General features: G+C 37.2%; 1 protein-coding gene across 1 annotated transcript in view; it reads left to right on the top strand.

Moving 5' to 3' along the window:
* Positions 1 to 14,560, top strand: part of ANO3 (anoctamin 3) — a 360,586-nt gene that overhangs the window by 310,035 nt on the left and 35,991 nt on the right. The window contains exons 16-18 of the mRNA XM_045523788.2: positions 3,997 to 4,079; positions 4,494 to 4,634; positions 5,142 to 5,306. Of these exons, the coding sequence (XP_045379744.2) occupies positions 3,997 to 4,079; positions 4,494 to 4,634; positions 5,142 to 5,306 (389 nt within the window). The remainder of the gene's footprint in view (positions 1 to 3,996; positions 4,080 to 4,493; positions 4,635 to 5,141; positions 5,307 to 14,560) is intronic.

Raw genomic sequence — 14,560 nt, 5'->3', positions numbered from 1 at the left:
GTTTACTCAATACTCATGCAGCGAACTTCATTAACTGCATTTCTGTAAGGTGTTAGCCAAAAAATTCCCAGTAACTGTCCAAAGGCAGGAAAATTTTAAATGTTCCATGCTCATGGCTCTTCTATTAATTGTAGAACCTGTTTAGTGAGGTTTCTGTTTCTGCCTCATGTACAGGGACATTGCAGTAATGTGTGGGGAGAGCACATTGTGCTGGCAGATGTTGCTGAAAAAAGAATCTGGGGAATAGAGGCGTCTTTAGTAGTGCTTGGGTGTTGTCCAAATTGGCCATGACAGACTGCTTGCTCTGATAAACTCTTGTTTGAGCTGGTCTTCTTTTGAGAAGACTTTCTTTATCTCCTCCGATGAAAACAATACTTGGAATTCATTTCTGGTCTCCATTCAGACATGTTTAACTCCATTTGTGTTTGGAATTGACCTCTTGCCTCTGCTCCCCTCTCATTAGTCACTGCCCTGCCCTGAAGCAGTGTAGTGAAGTGTTTTAAAAACTTCTTAAATAAAAATTGTTTTTCAAAGTGAAATTGAATGTGATTGTCCACACACACACACACACACACACACACACACACACACACACGAAGGGGCTTCTCTGGTGAGTGACTCTTTCTTCTTTTGTCTTTAGTGAAATTCCATGGAGCATAATTTGGAATAATGCAAATAACACGACCAGGAGTTAGAGTCAGAATCCCTGAATTCTGTTCAGTAATTCAATCTGACAAACATTTATTGGACATTTTCAGAGTGCTAAGCACTAAAAATGCTAAGAAAAAAAAAAAAAAGGCCCTCAAGAAACTTACCTTAGAAGTGAAGGAGAAGCAGGAAAAGCAGAAAGTGTAATAAAGTGTTGTAGATGCTTTGGCAGATTTCTGGACAAGATCATTGATACATGTCAACCACTCTGGGCTTTGTTTTCTGCAAATTTAAAATAAGTAACTTGGAACAAATGACACATAGAATCTAATCTCTTTTACATGCTTGACCCTATGATTCTGTTACTCTATGCCATTGACTTTGATCACACAGGAAACCTTTGGAAATAGGCATGAGGAAATGGAAGTACAATGTGCGTCTTTGAAATTTTTGTAAAATTGAAAAAAGTTTGTCATTATAGTCAGAGAGGTAGGAATGAAAAAATAAATACAAGACATCGTCACTAAGGAACAGAATTAGGGGCATCGTCTTCGGCTTTTCCAAAATTCTCTTCTCCCTCCACGATGCATGTGAAACCTGGCATCCACGGTAACAAGATGCCCTCCCCCACTGAGGGCCTCTTATCCTCCAGCTCCATCTCCAGCCCAGCTTCACAGGACCAAGGAGAAGTGCTGATAAACTTTCCACTGGGAATGGTAAAGAGAACATAAGCCACGCATACAGCTTGTACCATGCATGCTTTGTAGAATGTGAAAGTGTTTTCTAATCCTCTTTCCCTGACAATTACTGTTCACACTTCGCTGTATATTCTTTTGGGTGTTGTGTATGGATAACTGCAATATGTCTGATTTATCTATCTACACCCTGTATATGTATATTTTGATCACTTTTGAAAAGTATGTAAACTTGTATCACCATCGCTCCCATTAAAATTTAGAGTATTTCATCACCTCAAAATTTCCCTTGTGTCATCCGCCAGTCACCTCACCGGCAGAATCAACCACTGTTCTATTTTCAAAGTTGTTTTTATCATTTATTGTGCTCTTATTAACTTTAATAGGGATTAGTAAACAACAGTTTCCTTCTTTCTCGATGTTTGGCATACCGATAGGTTACTCCGAACACCCTCTTTCTAGTTAACAATTTTTAAAATTGAGACTATGGATTCGCTTGAGAGTTTAAATAAATAATCAGTGAATAAAATGAAAATATCTCAAACTGAGAATGAATTTTTAACACAAAGGCTAGTTCATTGTTAAAATTTAAATTAAAAAATTATGAAAATTTGTGAAAGTTAAAATTACACAAAATCCATTTTTCAGACTCACAAAACCAAGATTACTTTTATTTCTTAGAATTTCTGGGAGATACTTCTAACCCAAGTTTATGCTGAGAAAGTAAATTAAGAAGAGAATATAACATTTAAACTTTAAACCTTGACTGAGATCAGTGGTAATTAGAATTTTATTGTGCATTCTCTGTGTCATGTATTATAGTAAGACTTTAAGTCTCAGGCTTATAATCACTGCATGTTATACCTCCTTACTTAACACAGTGCTTTTTTTAATCTTCAGTTTTCCTTTTTAATACATCCTTTTTCTGTGTCTCTCCTTCAGTTTACTTCCTCTGTATCCCACTAACCCCAGTTCTGGGTTTCCCTGTTAGTAACAGTGATTGTGGCCTAATTTTTAAAAAGCAAACCCAGTATTTGGAGAACCTCTCTTGTCTTGTTGTCAGTGGAGTTCAGCTGCATTGTTTCTTTTAGCCATACCTACTCTTTTAGAACTTTACAGAAAATCAGTACATAGCAGTGCTTATAGTAGACCTGGAAAAACAAACAAATACACACACACACACACACACAAGAACAAGAACCCGAGGACCACATCTTCCAGCCAATGTGGGTGCAGAGTAACTAGCAAGAGTTTCAGTCCTGGCTCTGCCTTTTACTGGCCATGTGATCTTGGCCACAATCTGCACCTTTGTTTCCAAAATTCGGTGATAATAATACCTGCCATATCTAATTGTGCAAGTTATAAAAGTGACAATTAAAATTAAACTGTATGTGCAAAAGTGCTTTGTAATTCTGAAGTGTGATAAAATGTAAGATAATGTAATTATGAGTTGTAATTTTTTCTAACCAACTCCGGGGCTGATTTTTAATTATAAACAAAAACAGAACAAAACCTTAGAACCATCTTCTCCTGTCATTCCTTTGCATTGAAGTCCAGAAGAGAATGAAAGCAGACAGGGAGGAAGACCTCACTCCTTCACTTCATCCATTGCTTGCATTTTTTCCCTCCAAAAAGCACTGTGTTTCTCTGCTTGCACTTTAATTTTTCCTTATTATAACTCTGAATACTATGTAAATTAACTCTGTTTAGAAGACTATCTCCCTCTACTAGTTAAGGAAACCCCTGAGGTTAGAATATCTTGCCCCAAATAGGAGGACAACAGGTCGATAAATGGAAGGACGTTTGGATGAAGGAACGGGTACCACAGATCTTTAAGGATGCATGTGTGAGCTCTTGGTTATGCCCATAAAGTCTTGAATGCTGCAAGGTGAAACCTACTTACCAGAAAGGACACACTCTTTCTCTTAATTGTTTACCCAGAAAATCCAGATAATGTTTCAGGCATCCCTTTACTTTTTCCATTGAGTCTGTGTCAACCATGCTGAGTCCACCTAGACTATGCAACCCAAGAATGTCTCCTCCAGTCTCTGTTTTCCTCTCCTTCTACCAAAATAACCTTGCTCTTTTCTTCCCTCTTCCACTCCCCCTTCTTCTCTGGGTCCTGGAAGAGTAACATCTGGTCTTTTTTTTTAATTTTTATTTTTTAATGGAGGTACTGGGGATTGAACCCAGGACTTGGTGCATGCTTAGCACTGAGCTATACCCACCCCCCCAAGTAGCATTTGGTCTTAATTTTCTTTCCTGGAGAAGGCTTTATTGGGATATTTTAGAAAATTTTGAATATACATGTACAAGTCCAAAAAGACAATAAATATTTAACTCAGTAATACTGACCTTCTTTTGTGGTTTCACTTTGATAGGCTAATGAAAGTCCCCACTTAATTTATTCCAATTTAAAAAAAAAAAATCACTCCCCTTCGGGAGTGCATTCTATTGGCAGTGTACAGAGATAGGGAGGAGACGATAAGGTGAAAAAATTCCACCTGTATAAATTTAATACAAATTTAGTTAATTTTAATTATTTAATAGTATGATATAAATGCATAATTCCAAAGAAGAAAGGCAATAATGACAGAATGTGATGTGGTTGGGTAAAGATTTGTAATAATAATAATGTTATTGTAATTTATAGCCACAGTCTTCTTGGAATTTTGGAAAAGGAGAAGAAGCACACTGACCTATACTTGGGACCTTATTGAATGGGAAGAGGAGGAGGTAAGATGTTAGGAAACCAGGAGACTAGGAAACTGGAATAAAACATGGTAGAGAAAAGTCATTCACTGTTCTTAACGTCCAAGCTGGAAATAGCTGAACACCATTCAGTTTTCCCTTGACATTTTTAACTAACAGGATTCTTATTTTATGAAGATAATAGAAGTCAGTGATGAAACGTGATTTTTTTCAAAGCACTTCTATGATGTTCCCTTAAATTGCATTAGTGGAAAATTGTGCTAATTAAAATATACTTTAGGGTTTATTTGGAAGACAACTTGCATCATTGTTTTTTAAGACTTGTTTCTCAAGTCTTGATATAAAAGTAGGTCAAATTTTGGGAATTTTATATTAACTATTAGATGATTTTTTTAAATTTATGATTTGATACTGAAGTAACTTTAGTTTGTCTCATAGGAAACACTTCGCCCCCAGTTTGAAGCAAAGTATTACAAGATGGAAAGAGTGAACCCCATCAGTGGAAAACCTGAGCCACATCAGCCTTCTTCAGACAAAGTCACTCGTCTTCTTGTTTCCATCTCAGGAATATTCTTCATGGTAAATTATAACCATCAATTTCAGAATGTTGTGGGATTCCAGGTTTAGAAGGAAGTTTTAGGATACCAACTCATTTTGTGACCCTGAGGTTGTAAGAAACTGTATCCTATTCAATACCTTGGTAACACATATATACTATGAAAACAAAAGGTAATGGAGTAATTACAGAGGGAGTTTGTGCATACCCTTAAATAAAACACTCTTTGGGAGAGATAGAGATCATCTAAGAGAAAATGAAAATTATATGAGGTAATCTATTTTAAAACCAAGCATTCATTGGAAAGTGGAAATTTGAATAGCAAAACACACTCAAACAACTGAAATCTTACACTATTTGACTCTGATGTAACTTAGTTCCTTAAAGGAAAAAATTAAACGGATGTATCCTTTCTTGGAAAAGTAAATTTCTCTAGCTCTTGAGGGGGCAGTGTATTGGATCTATGGTGTTGCTTTTGTTTTGTTAATGATGCCAAGTATGGACGTCTCCTCTGGTCTCCCATACTGTAGATTTCTTTGGTGATCACTGCAGTGTTTGCGGTCGTGGTGTATCGCCTGGTTGTCATGGAACAGTTTGCATCATTCAAGTGGAATTTCATCAAACAACACTGGCAGTTTGCAACGTCCGCTGCTGCAGTCTGTATCAATTTTGTAATCATTATGGCTCTGAATCTGGTAAGTGTTTACAATTTTTTAATAGGTAAAAATGGAGTGGGCAGGGGAGGGATCTATGTTTCCTTTATACTTGAATTAGATTTATAGGAAGCCAAAATAAGGCCAAGCATCAATTCTGGTAACGACAGTTTGGTTTAACAGAAAACATTTCTTCTATGTGGTTTACATGATGGAGTCTTCAAAAGTAAAATCATTGATAGTTGTATTGTCTTCCTTTTTTTTTGAGTTTTTAGTCTTGTTTGGTGATAACTTCCACTCATTGAGTGTCTCATGTGTGCTGGAAATGGTGCTATGCTCTTTTCATTCAGCTAAGGGATTGTTTAGACTACAAAACTATTCTAACAAACTCAACCACAGAGAATTTATTGGAAAGATACAGGAAAATCTGTTTAGAAGTGAAGCCTTGTTATTGCCAAGGCCTCATGTGAAATAGAAAACAGGCAGCTACTCCATTTTTGTTTCTCTGGGACTAAGCTTTTTTTTTCTTCTTCCTACCTTCCTTACTTTCCCTTCCTCCTTTTCCCTTTTCTTTCCTTTTCTTCCCTTCTCTTTCCTCTTTCTTTCTCTCTTTCTCTCTCTTATTTCTATTATTTTTTCAATGATTCTGTTTGCATATCTGCTTTGTTCTATCAAGAAGAGACTACCTGCCTAACCATGACCTCTGTTTCTCTCAGGGCCCAGTGGGCTGTGGCATCGCTATGCTTTTGTTATCTTCTTTGGCTCTACCTTCATGACCGTGCTGGTCAGTTTCTGTAGCTTATTTAACTTAGATCGTCCGGTGTTTCAATGTGATGATTTCTCAGAGCATCTAGTTGGTTCAGCATCATGTATACCAGTTGACTTGTGAACCAGCCCTTGGCTGAAAGGGCAGCATTATGCCTAGGTTTACCTCTTTAGCAAGGCTTATGGTTGGGGTCCTGTTTTCTGTGAAGTCAGGAGGCACCAATTGGCACAGTTAGAATAATATCTTTCTTTTAATTCTTCCAACAATACCACAAGGTCAATATTCTCTCCATTATGTAAGTGAGGAAACTGAAGTTCAGACAGCTTAGATGACTTGCCCCAAAGGATGCATATAGGTAGTAAGTGCTACTGCTGGCACAGTTACATGACGAGATCATCTATGTAGAGTGCTGACAATACACAAGTAATGAGATTGATGTCAGAAACAAGTAATATGCATTTGATTCCAAAGATGGATTAACACTGATGTGACATGGTTAGTCAGGAGGGGACTAGGACCATTTGCTATTTAACCTTAAAATAATCAGGGAAATTGCTAAGAAAACAGTGAATAGGGTAAATTTTAGTCAGAAAAGGGTAAATTTTAATACAAGAACATTAGTTAGTATTTTTTACTGGAATCCACTTTCTTCAGGTTTGGTTTAATTTGTAGAAGGAGAATATTTTTTACTGTATCTCCAAATAAGCCATACAATATTTTACTTTATGCTTTTGACACCTAAATTAAAGTAAACAGTAAACATAGAAAAAATACAGTGCTGAGATTGAGAGGCTCGTATGGTAGCCTATGTAAGGTAGTACAGGGTGTGCATTGTGCAAAGTCACCACGTTGAAGGAGGAGCCATTCACAGCGTGGACATTGTAGATTTTTATATTTATGGTTTTTAAATTAACTCTTCTGGCAGATAGTGAAAGAACTTGTTTCTGTTGAAACCAGTATATTATGATACTTTTCCAGCAGACAGAGTTTACTGTGGTTGACCCCATTATCTAAGGGAAAGGAGGCTAACAGTTGATGTATTTATTTCTAAGGAGCATTAGCAATCAGCTAGTCTGATCTTAAATTGATTTCATTTCTTATCCTTAGTGGGTTGGTTGAACTTTAAATTTTAATATTATTTAAGCACACAACATACAGTTGCATAAGAAGGGTATACAAATTCACTTTATTCCCATTGGAACACATATGCATTCTGAAACTGCAAAGAGTGTCAATAAAATGTGAATAATGGTTATAGCTCAGGAGTGGGATAATACTTGATTTTTCTCCTGTTCATTCAGGTATTTATCTCAATATGTTGGTTTAGATTTATAATCAGAAAAAAAAATAACCTTTACTTTTAAAACATTCTACCATGATAAAAATTTTGAAACATATCAGCATTGAAACGTACTTTATTTTTACTTTATGTATGATTTATCCATAAAGCCACCTAGGTAACAACTTTAAGTCATTTTTAAAATTTTGTCTTTCACGAAGTAAAGGAAATGTTTATCAGTGGCTGAGTACATCCCAGCTCGCTCACTTGCGCTCTCTCTCTCTCTCACACACACACACACACACTTGGTTCTTTCTGCCCTCATTTATGCTCCCTCTCTCCCCTGCCCCTCTGAACACTGCCCAGGCCTTCCTCGGTTTGTATTGTCAGTTCCTCAACTTGGTGTCCTGATAAAAAGCAGTGGACTTTGAACATAGGCAAAGCTGGGCAAAGCCGAGATTTGCTGTTTGGCTTGTGACTTCCTGACCATTCTGCATGACATCTTTGAACTTGAATCTCCTGATCTTTCAAATGAGGGTGATAAAACAAAGACATAGAGGTATTGAAAAATGAAATAAGGTCTGCCTCTAGTGAATATAAGGTGTTCAATAAATGTTAACCTTCTTCCTGTTTGCTTGTCTTCAATTTTTTAAAGTTTATTTCTCTTTATAAGTCTGTCTATACTCTCACCGCCTTTCTTGCAAAATACCAACATTTTCTTTATTCCTCCCCATTTTTCTCATCTTTCAGTAATGTTTGATTATTTATCTCCCTCCAGTCCAAGATACAGAAATGCTGATGATCTTTTCTTTGGTTTTTCTAAATTCTTCAGATCACATCTGCATTTGTATATAAATTTTTACTTTTTTTCCTTTAAATGTTACCTACTACCCATAAATGTTTAAACACTCACAGCTGTCTGTGGAGAGAAAGAGAATCACATATAAGTTGTCATATTATGTCTTTTAATCAAATCTATATCTAAAATAGAAGAAAATTTGAAATGTTTACATAGTTCATGCAAAAATCATACCACTGTGCTGATTTTTCAGTAGTCTTACTTATTCATTTTTATGTCTTAATTTTATTTTCTTCCTTTCAAAGTTCATTTTTTAATCTTTGAATTATGAAATTGGCAGTTATTGTAAAATTTATGACAATATAAACATATTTAAAATATTGAGTAAAAGTCACTTTTCTCAATCCAAAATGCCACTCTTCTCCCTTCCTAACATAAACGCATTGTACCCATTGGGGACAATCAATGTTAATGGTTTCATGTCTATTAATCCCCACCTCCCCCATCAATTATTATTGCCTTCAAAAGAGTACCCTGTGTTCCTGTGTTTATATGACAATTTGTTCCAAAGACCTACTGATCTTCAAAAACATCTTGAGTGATTTAATGAACTGGCCTAATATTTTTGAAGATGGAAAATATTTTGCAGACAAAGACAATGAAGCAGCCAAATGTGGCTAATTAATTTTTGCTTGGGAAAGCAAGCATGACAGCTCTGGGAACAGAACTTCCAGATCCAGGGTTCAATCCTTAAGTCCTACCCAGTGGAATAATTATTGTTTCAGTTAAGCTGAGGAGCTTTTTATGATTGGAACTGCACTTGAACGAAATAGGAACCTTTACTCCCATTTTCCCTGCAAAAGGATTCTTTATCACTAAAATTGCAAAAAGTGAAATTTGGCTGCCGTTTCTGTTGGTGTACCAGGCTCCATTTTTATATTATTCCAGTTGCTTTTTAATCCCGAGTCCCTTAAACTCTGATTCTGCCTCACCTCCAATCCCTGTGCTCAGTAACCACCCCTTCCCTAGAATCACAGTTGACCCTCGTACGTGCACTTCTCTCTGTCATAAGGTTCAGATACAACTTCTCACTAAGGCTGTATGTTTGATGAAGCTTAATGTAGTCTTTCTTCAAAAGACTTGCACTTGACAGAAAACAAACACCTCTGTAGACAGGTGAGGATAGTACTGTTTTCATCGTAAAAACCATCTTTTGAGACCCTTAAAATCCCACTAACTCTACTTAATTAAATACGAGAACCCCTGTAAGTGCCTACAGCTGTGAAGCAAGCAGCCACATTTCCCAGGAGAAGACAGAGCTGACTTTTCTTTTTCTAAATGTGTGTTTCTACTCACTGGGCATTTTGGCTTAAAAATCCAGGAATTGTTGGAAGTGGATTAGACCATTTCTCCTTTGCCCTTGCAACTAACTCAGGAGAAGATTTGTAAGTGGATTTAGCATAAAGAAAGTGAACTACACAACCAACTCAACAAATGTGAAAAGAATGTTATATTTCTCAGATTCAATCTGGGTTTAAAAAAAAAAAAGCCCTTCTGAATTTATGAATTCCCTTCTTACTCAGGATGCAAAAGCACTTCACAGATTATTAAGCAATCCTTCTGACTCACCTGAACACATAGGATTAATATAAGGGCTTAATCAAATAAGGACAGATTAATATCATTAATACCAAAATATCAGTGTTTAAAGAAATTATACCACCAAAAAGATTCACCTAGAAGACCATATGCTACCCTGTGTTATTTTCAGGCCTAACCCTAAATATACAGCTCATACAAAAGTACTGTGTGTTTCTTAACAGCTTGACTGTCAGTCTCCCAAATGAGGGATTTGGACTCAGTCAAATAGCCCATTAATCTAATACGCTATAAGCCATATGCATGAAATTATGAATTGAAAGCATGGCAAAATAGTTCAACTCAGTCAAACAGTATTTTAAAGTCAGGAGCTTTTAATGTTTAACATGCAGAACCAGAAGCCGTTAAGTCGTGCGTTGCTTTGTCTCTTTCATCTCAGCAGTGACCGTTGTGAATTTCGTGCCCATAACCGCACTCATCTTTCCCCTGCTCACCTTCCTCACTCCTACTTCCTTAGTTCAGCTGCTTGTCCTTCCGAGTGTGGACCCTTGCCGCAGCCTTCTAACTGGTTAGTCTTCCTCTCTATTCTCAACTCTTCCCGTCTCCCTTTCACACTATTACTGATGCAGGGGTCTTTCTAAATTACAGATTTGATCATTTTATTTTGTACTGGAAACTGCGTAACAGGTTCCCACTGCCTCTGATATAAATGGCACGGGATGGACTCCCTTGTCTAAAGCCAGTTTTCCCCTCTCTCCATATCTGAGTTGGATTTCTTGCTCCCTCGTGTTCATACCCTGGGCTCCAGCCTGCAGAACCACCTGTGCTTGCTCCCTGGCATTCTGCTCTTTTCATACCCCTGCCTCTTGGTTCACCGTGCTTCCTTTATTGGCCGTTTTTTTCCTTTTTGTCTTCTTGGAGACTATCTCTTCATCTTTGACAATTCCAGTTAAGGGTCACTTCCTTCATAAAGTATTTCACAACCCCGTATGTGAAATTAAATAATCTCTTCTTTGTGTGTGTGGTTTTTTTTCTCACAAAGTGCTTGGACATATCCTGCCTCCTTATCAGATTCTCCTGGTAGAATTAAGCAATCCCTCTGGAGAGTACTCTTCTGTTACAGTGCTTGGGACATGTCTTCTCTCCCACTGTCAGGGTGTAAACTCCTCGTGAGTAGGGGCTTAAGCTTCCTCATTTTTGTATCCTCAGATCTTTGCCTATTGCCTAAAATGTATTTAGAATATATTACTTGAATATATTTTAAATATTTTATTCTAAAGACAGCCTCACATTTTGAATACTATATGTGCTCAAAATTATTTTTGTTACTGGAGTTTTGTTTTCAGTGTCTTCTAAGTTTTCTGCCCTTGTTATTTTCATTCAAATAATCAAAGAAGATACATTCTCTAAGCTTTTAAAACAGGTGGGTTGTGGCATTCCTAAATAAATATTCAATTTGGGAGCAAAATATGGGTGATGATAATAAAAAGTTGATGACAGTTCCATTTTACAGATTGTAAAAGTAGCTTAAAGATTGTCTCCTGTTTTTATTATGCATCAAACCACCTGAAACACTTTTGAAAAACTACAGATCCTTGAGTCCCATTCAGAATCTTCTTTGTGGGACTACAGAGGCTGTATTTAAAACAAAATATTTCCGTAATTCTCACCAAGTGATTTTGATACAGTCAGACCCCAAAACAGCGTTTGGAAATCACTGATTTAACGGATCTAAGGTAATTTTGATACATAGCCAAGATCAGAAATCATATCTTTGAATTAAATTGCAAATAATTTGACAATAACTGAAACTTCAGGTTATTATCTTTAACATCTTTTACCAGACAAATAGCTAAAAAATTAGAAAGGTAGAATTTGAAGCCAGGAGTTGCCCTTTACAAATCCCTTCTTTATTTTGCTGCCTCTGAAGATATTATGCTACTGGAGGTGCCATAAATAGCATGGTGACTATCACCAGGAAATATCTCCAAAAAGATACTAATAAAAATTTTAAATGTACAATTATTTAAAAAACATATATTCTTGTTGCTTGACAATCAAACCTTAATTAATTTAAGAATTGGTTGCATGACAGCTGTCTAGTTTCATGATTAATGTGTAACGTTTAAGAAAAAACAGAAACATGACAGCAGAAATACTCTCGTAGTTTGAAATTACTGAATTAAGCCATTTAAACCATTTCGGCATTGTCAATAAAAGAATAAGCTCCTTTTGGTATTCTTCCTCTCCTTTTAAGATCCATGTACCACATAGAGCACACCATAACTGACAGAAAATGTAAGTTCTCCATGCTGGTTCTGGACTCTTCCACATTGTCCACTTCCATCTTAGAGTCCACAGCATCCATTTCTATGTTTCTTTCATGGGCCTGATCCTCAAAGACCTAAAAATGTACCTAACTTTCCCTAACACCTGATTCACACTGGTAGTTACAATTCAAATAGGTTATTATAGAATAGGGTGGATCAAAGTGTTGGACTACATAGCTTAACCTGAAAAGGAAGCAATACCAAATGACTCATCTAATAAGAGGGTTGCCTTTTTTTTTTTAATGCATTTGTTTAGTTTGTTCATATGTGTGTCCACAATTCCTAGAAATTCAAAACGGAAGATTACTGGAAAAGTGGAGTCTCTTTTTGCTTCTGCAAGTCTGTTTGGAGCTCCTTTTTTACAGTGAATTGGATTGTGAGCCTCTGACTCAGAGATGAAGAACATTAAAACACGTGTAGAACTCCTTAATTTGCCTCTTCACAACAACCTTGCCCTTCCTTGGCCTTTGCCATTTTAATTTTTCCCCAGCTGATTTCTGCATAACACCCCCAAGCAAAGCGTTAGTGGGGAGATGACGGCTTCCCATCTCAGAATGAATTCTACAGTCCTTACCAGGGCCTATTACCAGGTTCTGAAAAAGTGTTTTCCTCTGCAATCTCTCGGACTCATCTCTTGGTACCTTGTTCCTCTACTACCTCCACCCCTGTCCCCCCAACTTCCTTGTTCTTCGCGAAACACACAGGGCCCGTGGCAGGCTCAGGCCTTTGCGCTTCCTGTTTCTGTGTCTCCCAGATACTTGGCCCCATCCCTCCCGGGCTCCCTTGGGTCACACAGCTCCTGCTCAAATGCTGCCCTCTTGGACAGGCTTCCCCGACCAACACCCTAGATAGCACTCTGTGTCTCCACTACGCTCTCTCCACCTACCGGCCGTTTTTTCTCTTAGTGCTTTTCACCTCCTGGCCAGTTACACATTTGTCACATGTCTCTGAGCACTGGAATTTAAGTTCCATGAAAGTGGAGATGATGTTTGGCTCACTGGGATTTGGTCCCCCCAGCCTATTAGAAATTCCTAATAAACATTTTTAACCCAATATATTTGATTAAGAGATTGTCAGCTTATTGAATGCCCAAGTGAATGATGTTTAAAAGCATAGGTTCTCCAACATGGTACTTCATATATTTTTTAAAATTTATTTGATTTATATATATTTTATAGACACATATATTACATATATACATACAATGATGTGTGTGCATATATATGTTGTGTATACATACACCACATCGATATGATGCAGGGTCCAGAACAATTGACCCTGTACCCCCTTATTATCTCCTCCCCCAACTACGTAACCATCCCAACTCACACACACACACCCGCAATTTGCCCTGTCCACGTGATTGATTGCTGTCATATACCATACAGTTGGTTATATTTAAATTGTGGTTTCTTCCTACACTTTGTGGGGGAGTTAGCAAGTCACTCTGCATGGACTGATTTCGTAGCTCATCTTTGCAAGGGTGCCAGTCGGCTACAGCACTTGGGCCCTGGATGATGCAGGCTCTCAAATACTCCAGAGAGCTTTCCAAAAGCAGTATTTGCAGAGCTGGCACAGCATCTTTTGTGACTCATATAACATTCCTCCAGAGGGTATTGTAATCCCTTGGGGCATCAACCATAAATACTGCCATCCCGGGCTGGCAGACAGGTCTGTGTGCTAAGTATTAAGACAAAAATCTGAAATGGCTTATTTGACAAGGCATAGCATAGATGGTACAAGAGAGCTGTGATATGACTTTGCTACTTGTTTAGTAGTATCATCTCAGGCTAGGTACTTAACATTCTAAATCTTAGTTTCCTATTCTGTAAAATGGGCATCATAGTACCTATTTGATAATATTGTTGTAAGGGCAAACTTAAATAATAGTATATATAAAACACTGCCCGGTACCAGCCAAATACTCTAAATGGCAGTTATTTAAATAAAATTTTCTCTCAATCCCCATGAGGACACTTAATTTAGTGCCCAAGGCATGGTAACCATTCAAGTAGTATTTGCTGATTGATAAGGCTATCTTATCAGACTCTTAGGAGACCTTTCTATAATCATCTTACTTGACAAATAGGGCATGGAAAAGAACAAAGCCCAGATAACTTGGGTGCTCATGAATTCAAGCTAATCTGGTCCTAAAATTTGAAAATGATAACTTGTGTGTATAGTTAAAAAAAACTGCACTGGGGTAGAATGAGACTATTGTCCTCAGTATAATCTTTCTGTCTCAAGATAATACTTTAGATCTCAGGAAAAGGTGGGTTGAATCACGGCTAAGATGAATAATCACAATAGTTCTATTGAAAGAACAGTCAGGGAAGGTGAGCAACTTTTAAAGTATCCAGATACCTGCTTTTTGATTTTGCATGGCAACAGGCAAGGTTTTTGGGATTTATAATCTAAAGAATATTTTGTTGAATTTTGGGGTCATATAGTCATATTCACATGCACATGCCTGTACCCACAAACACATACCACCCTCTGTCCATAGTAAATATATATTTCTAA

This window comes from Camelus bactrianus, chromosome 10 (assembly GCF_048773025.1).
Source record: "Camelus bactrianus isolate YW-2024 breed Bactrian camel chromosome 10, ASM4877302v1, whole genome shotgun sequence".
In the NCBI taxonomy this organism is placed as follows: domain Eukaryota; kingdom Metazoa; phylum Chordata; class Mammalia; order Artiodactyla; family Camelidae; genus Camelus; species Camelus bactrianus.
The sequence above is the reverse complement of the archived record's forward strand: the minus strand, read 5'-3'. Positions and strand labels throughout refer to the sequence as shown.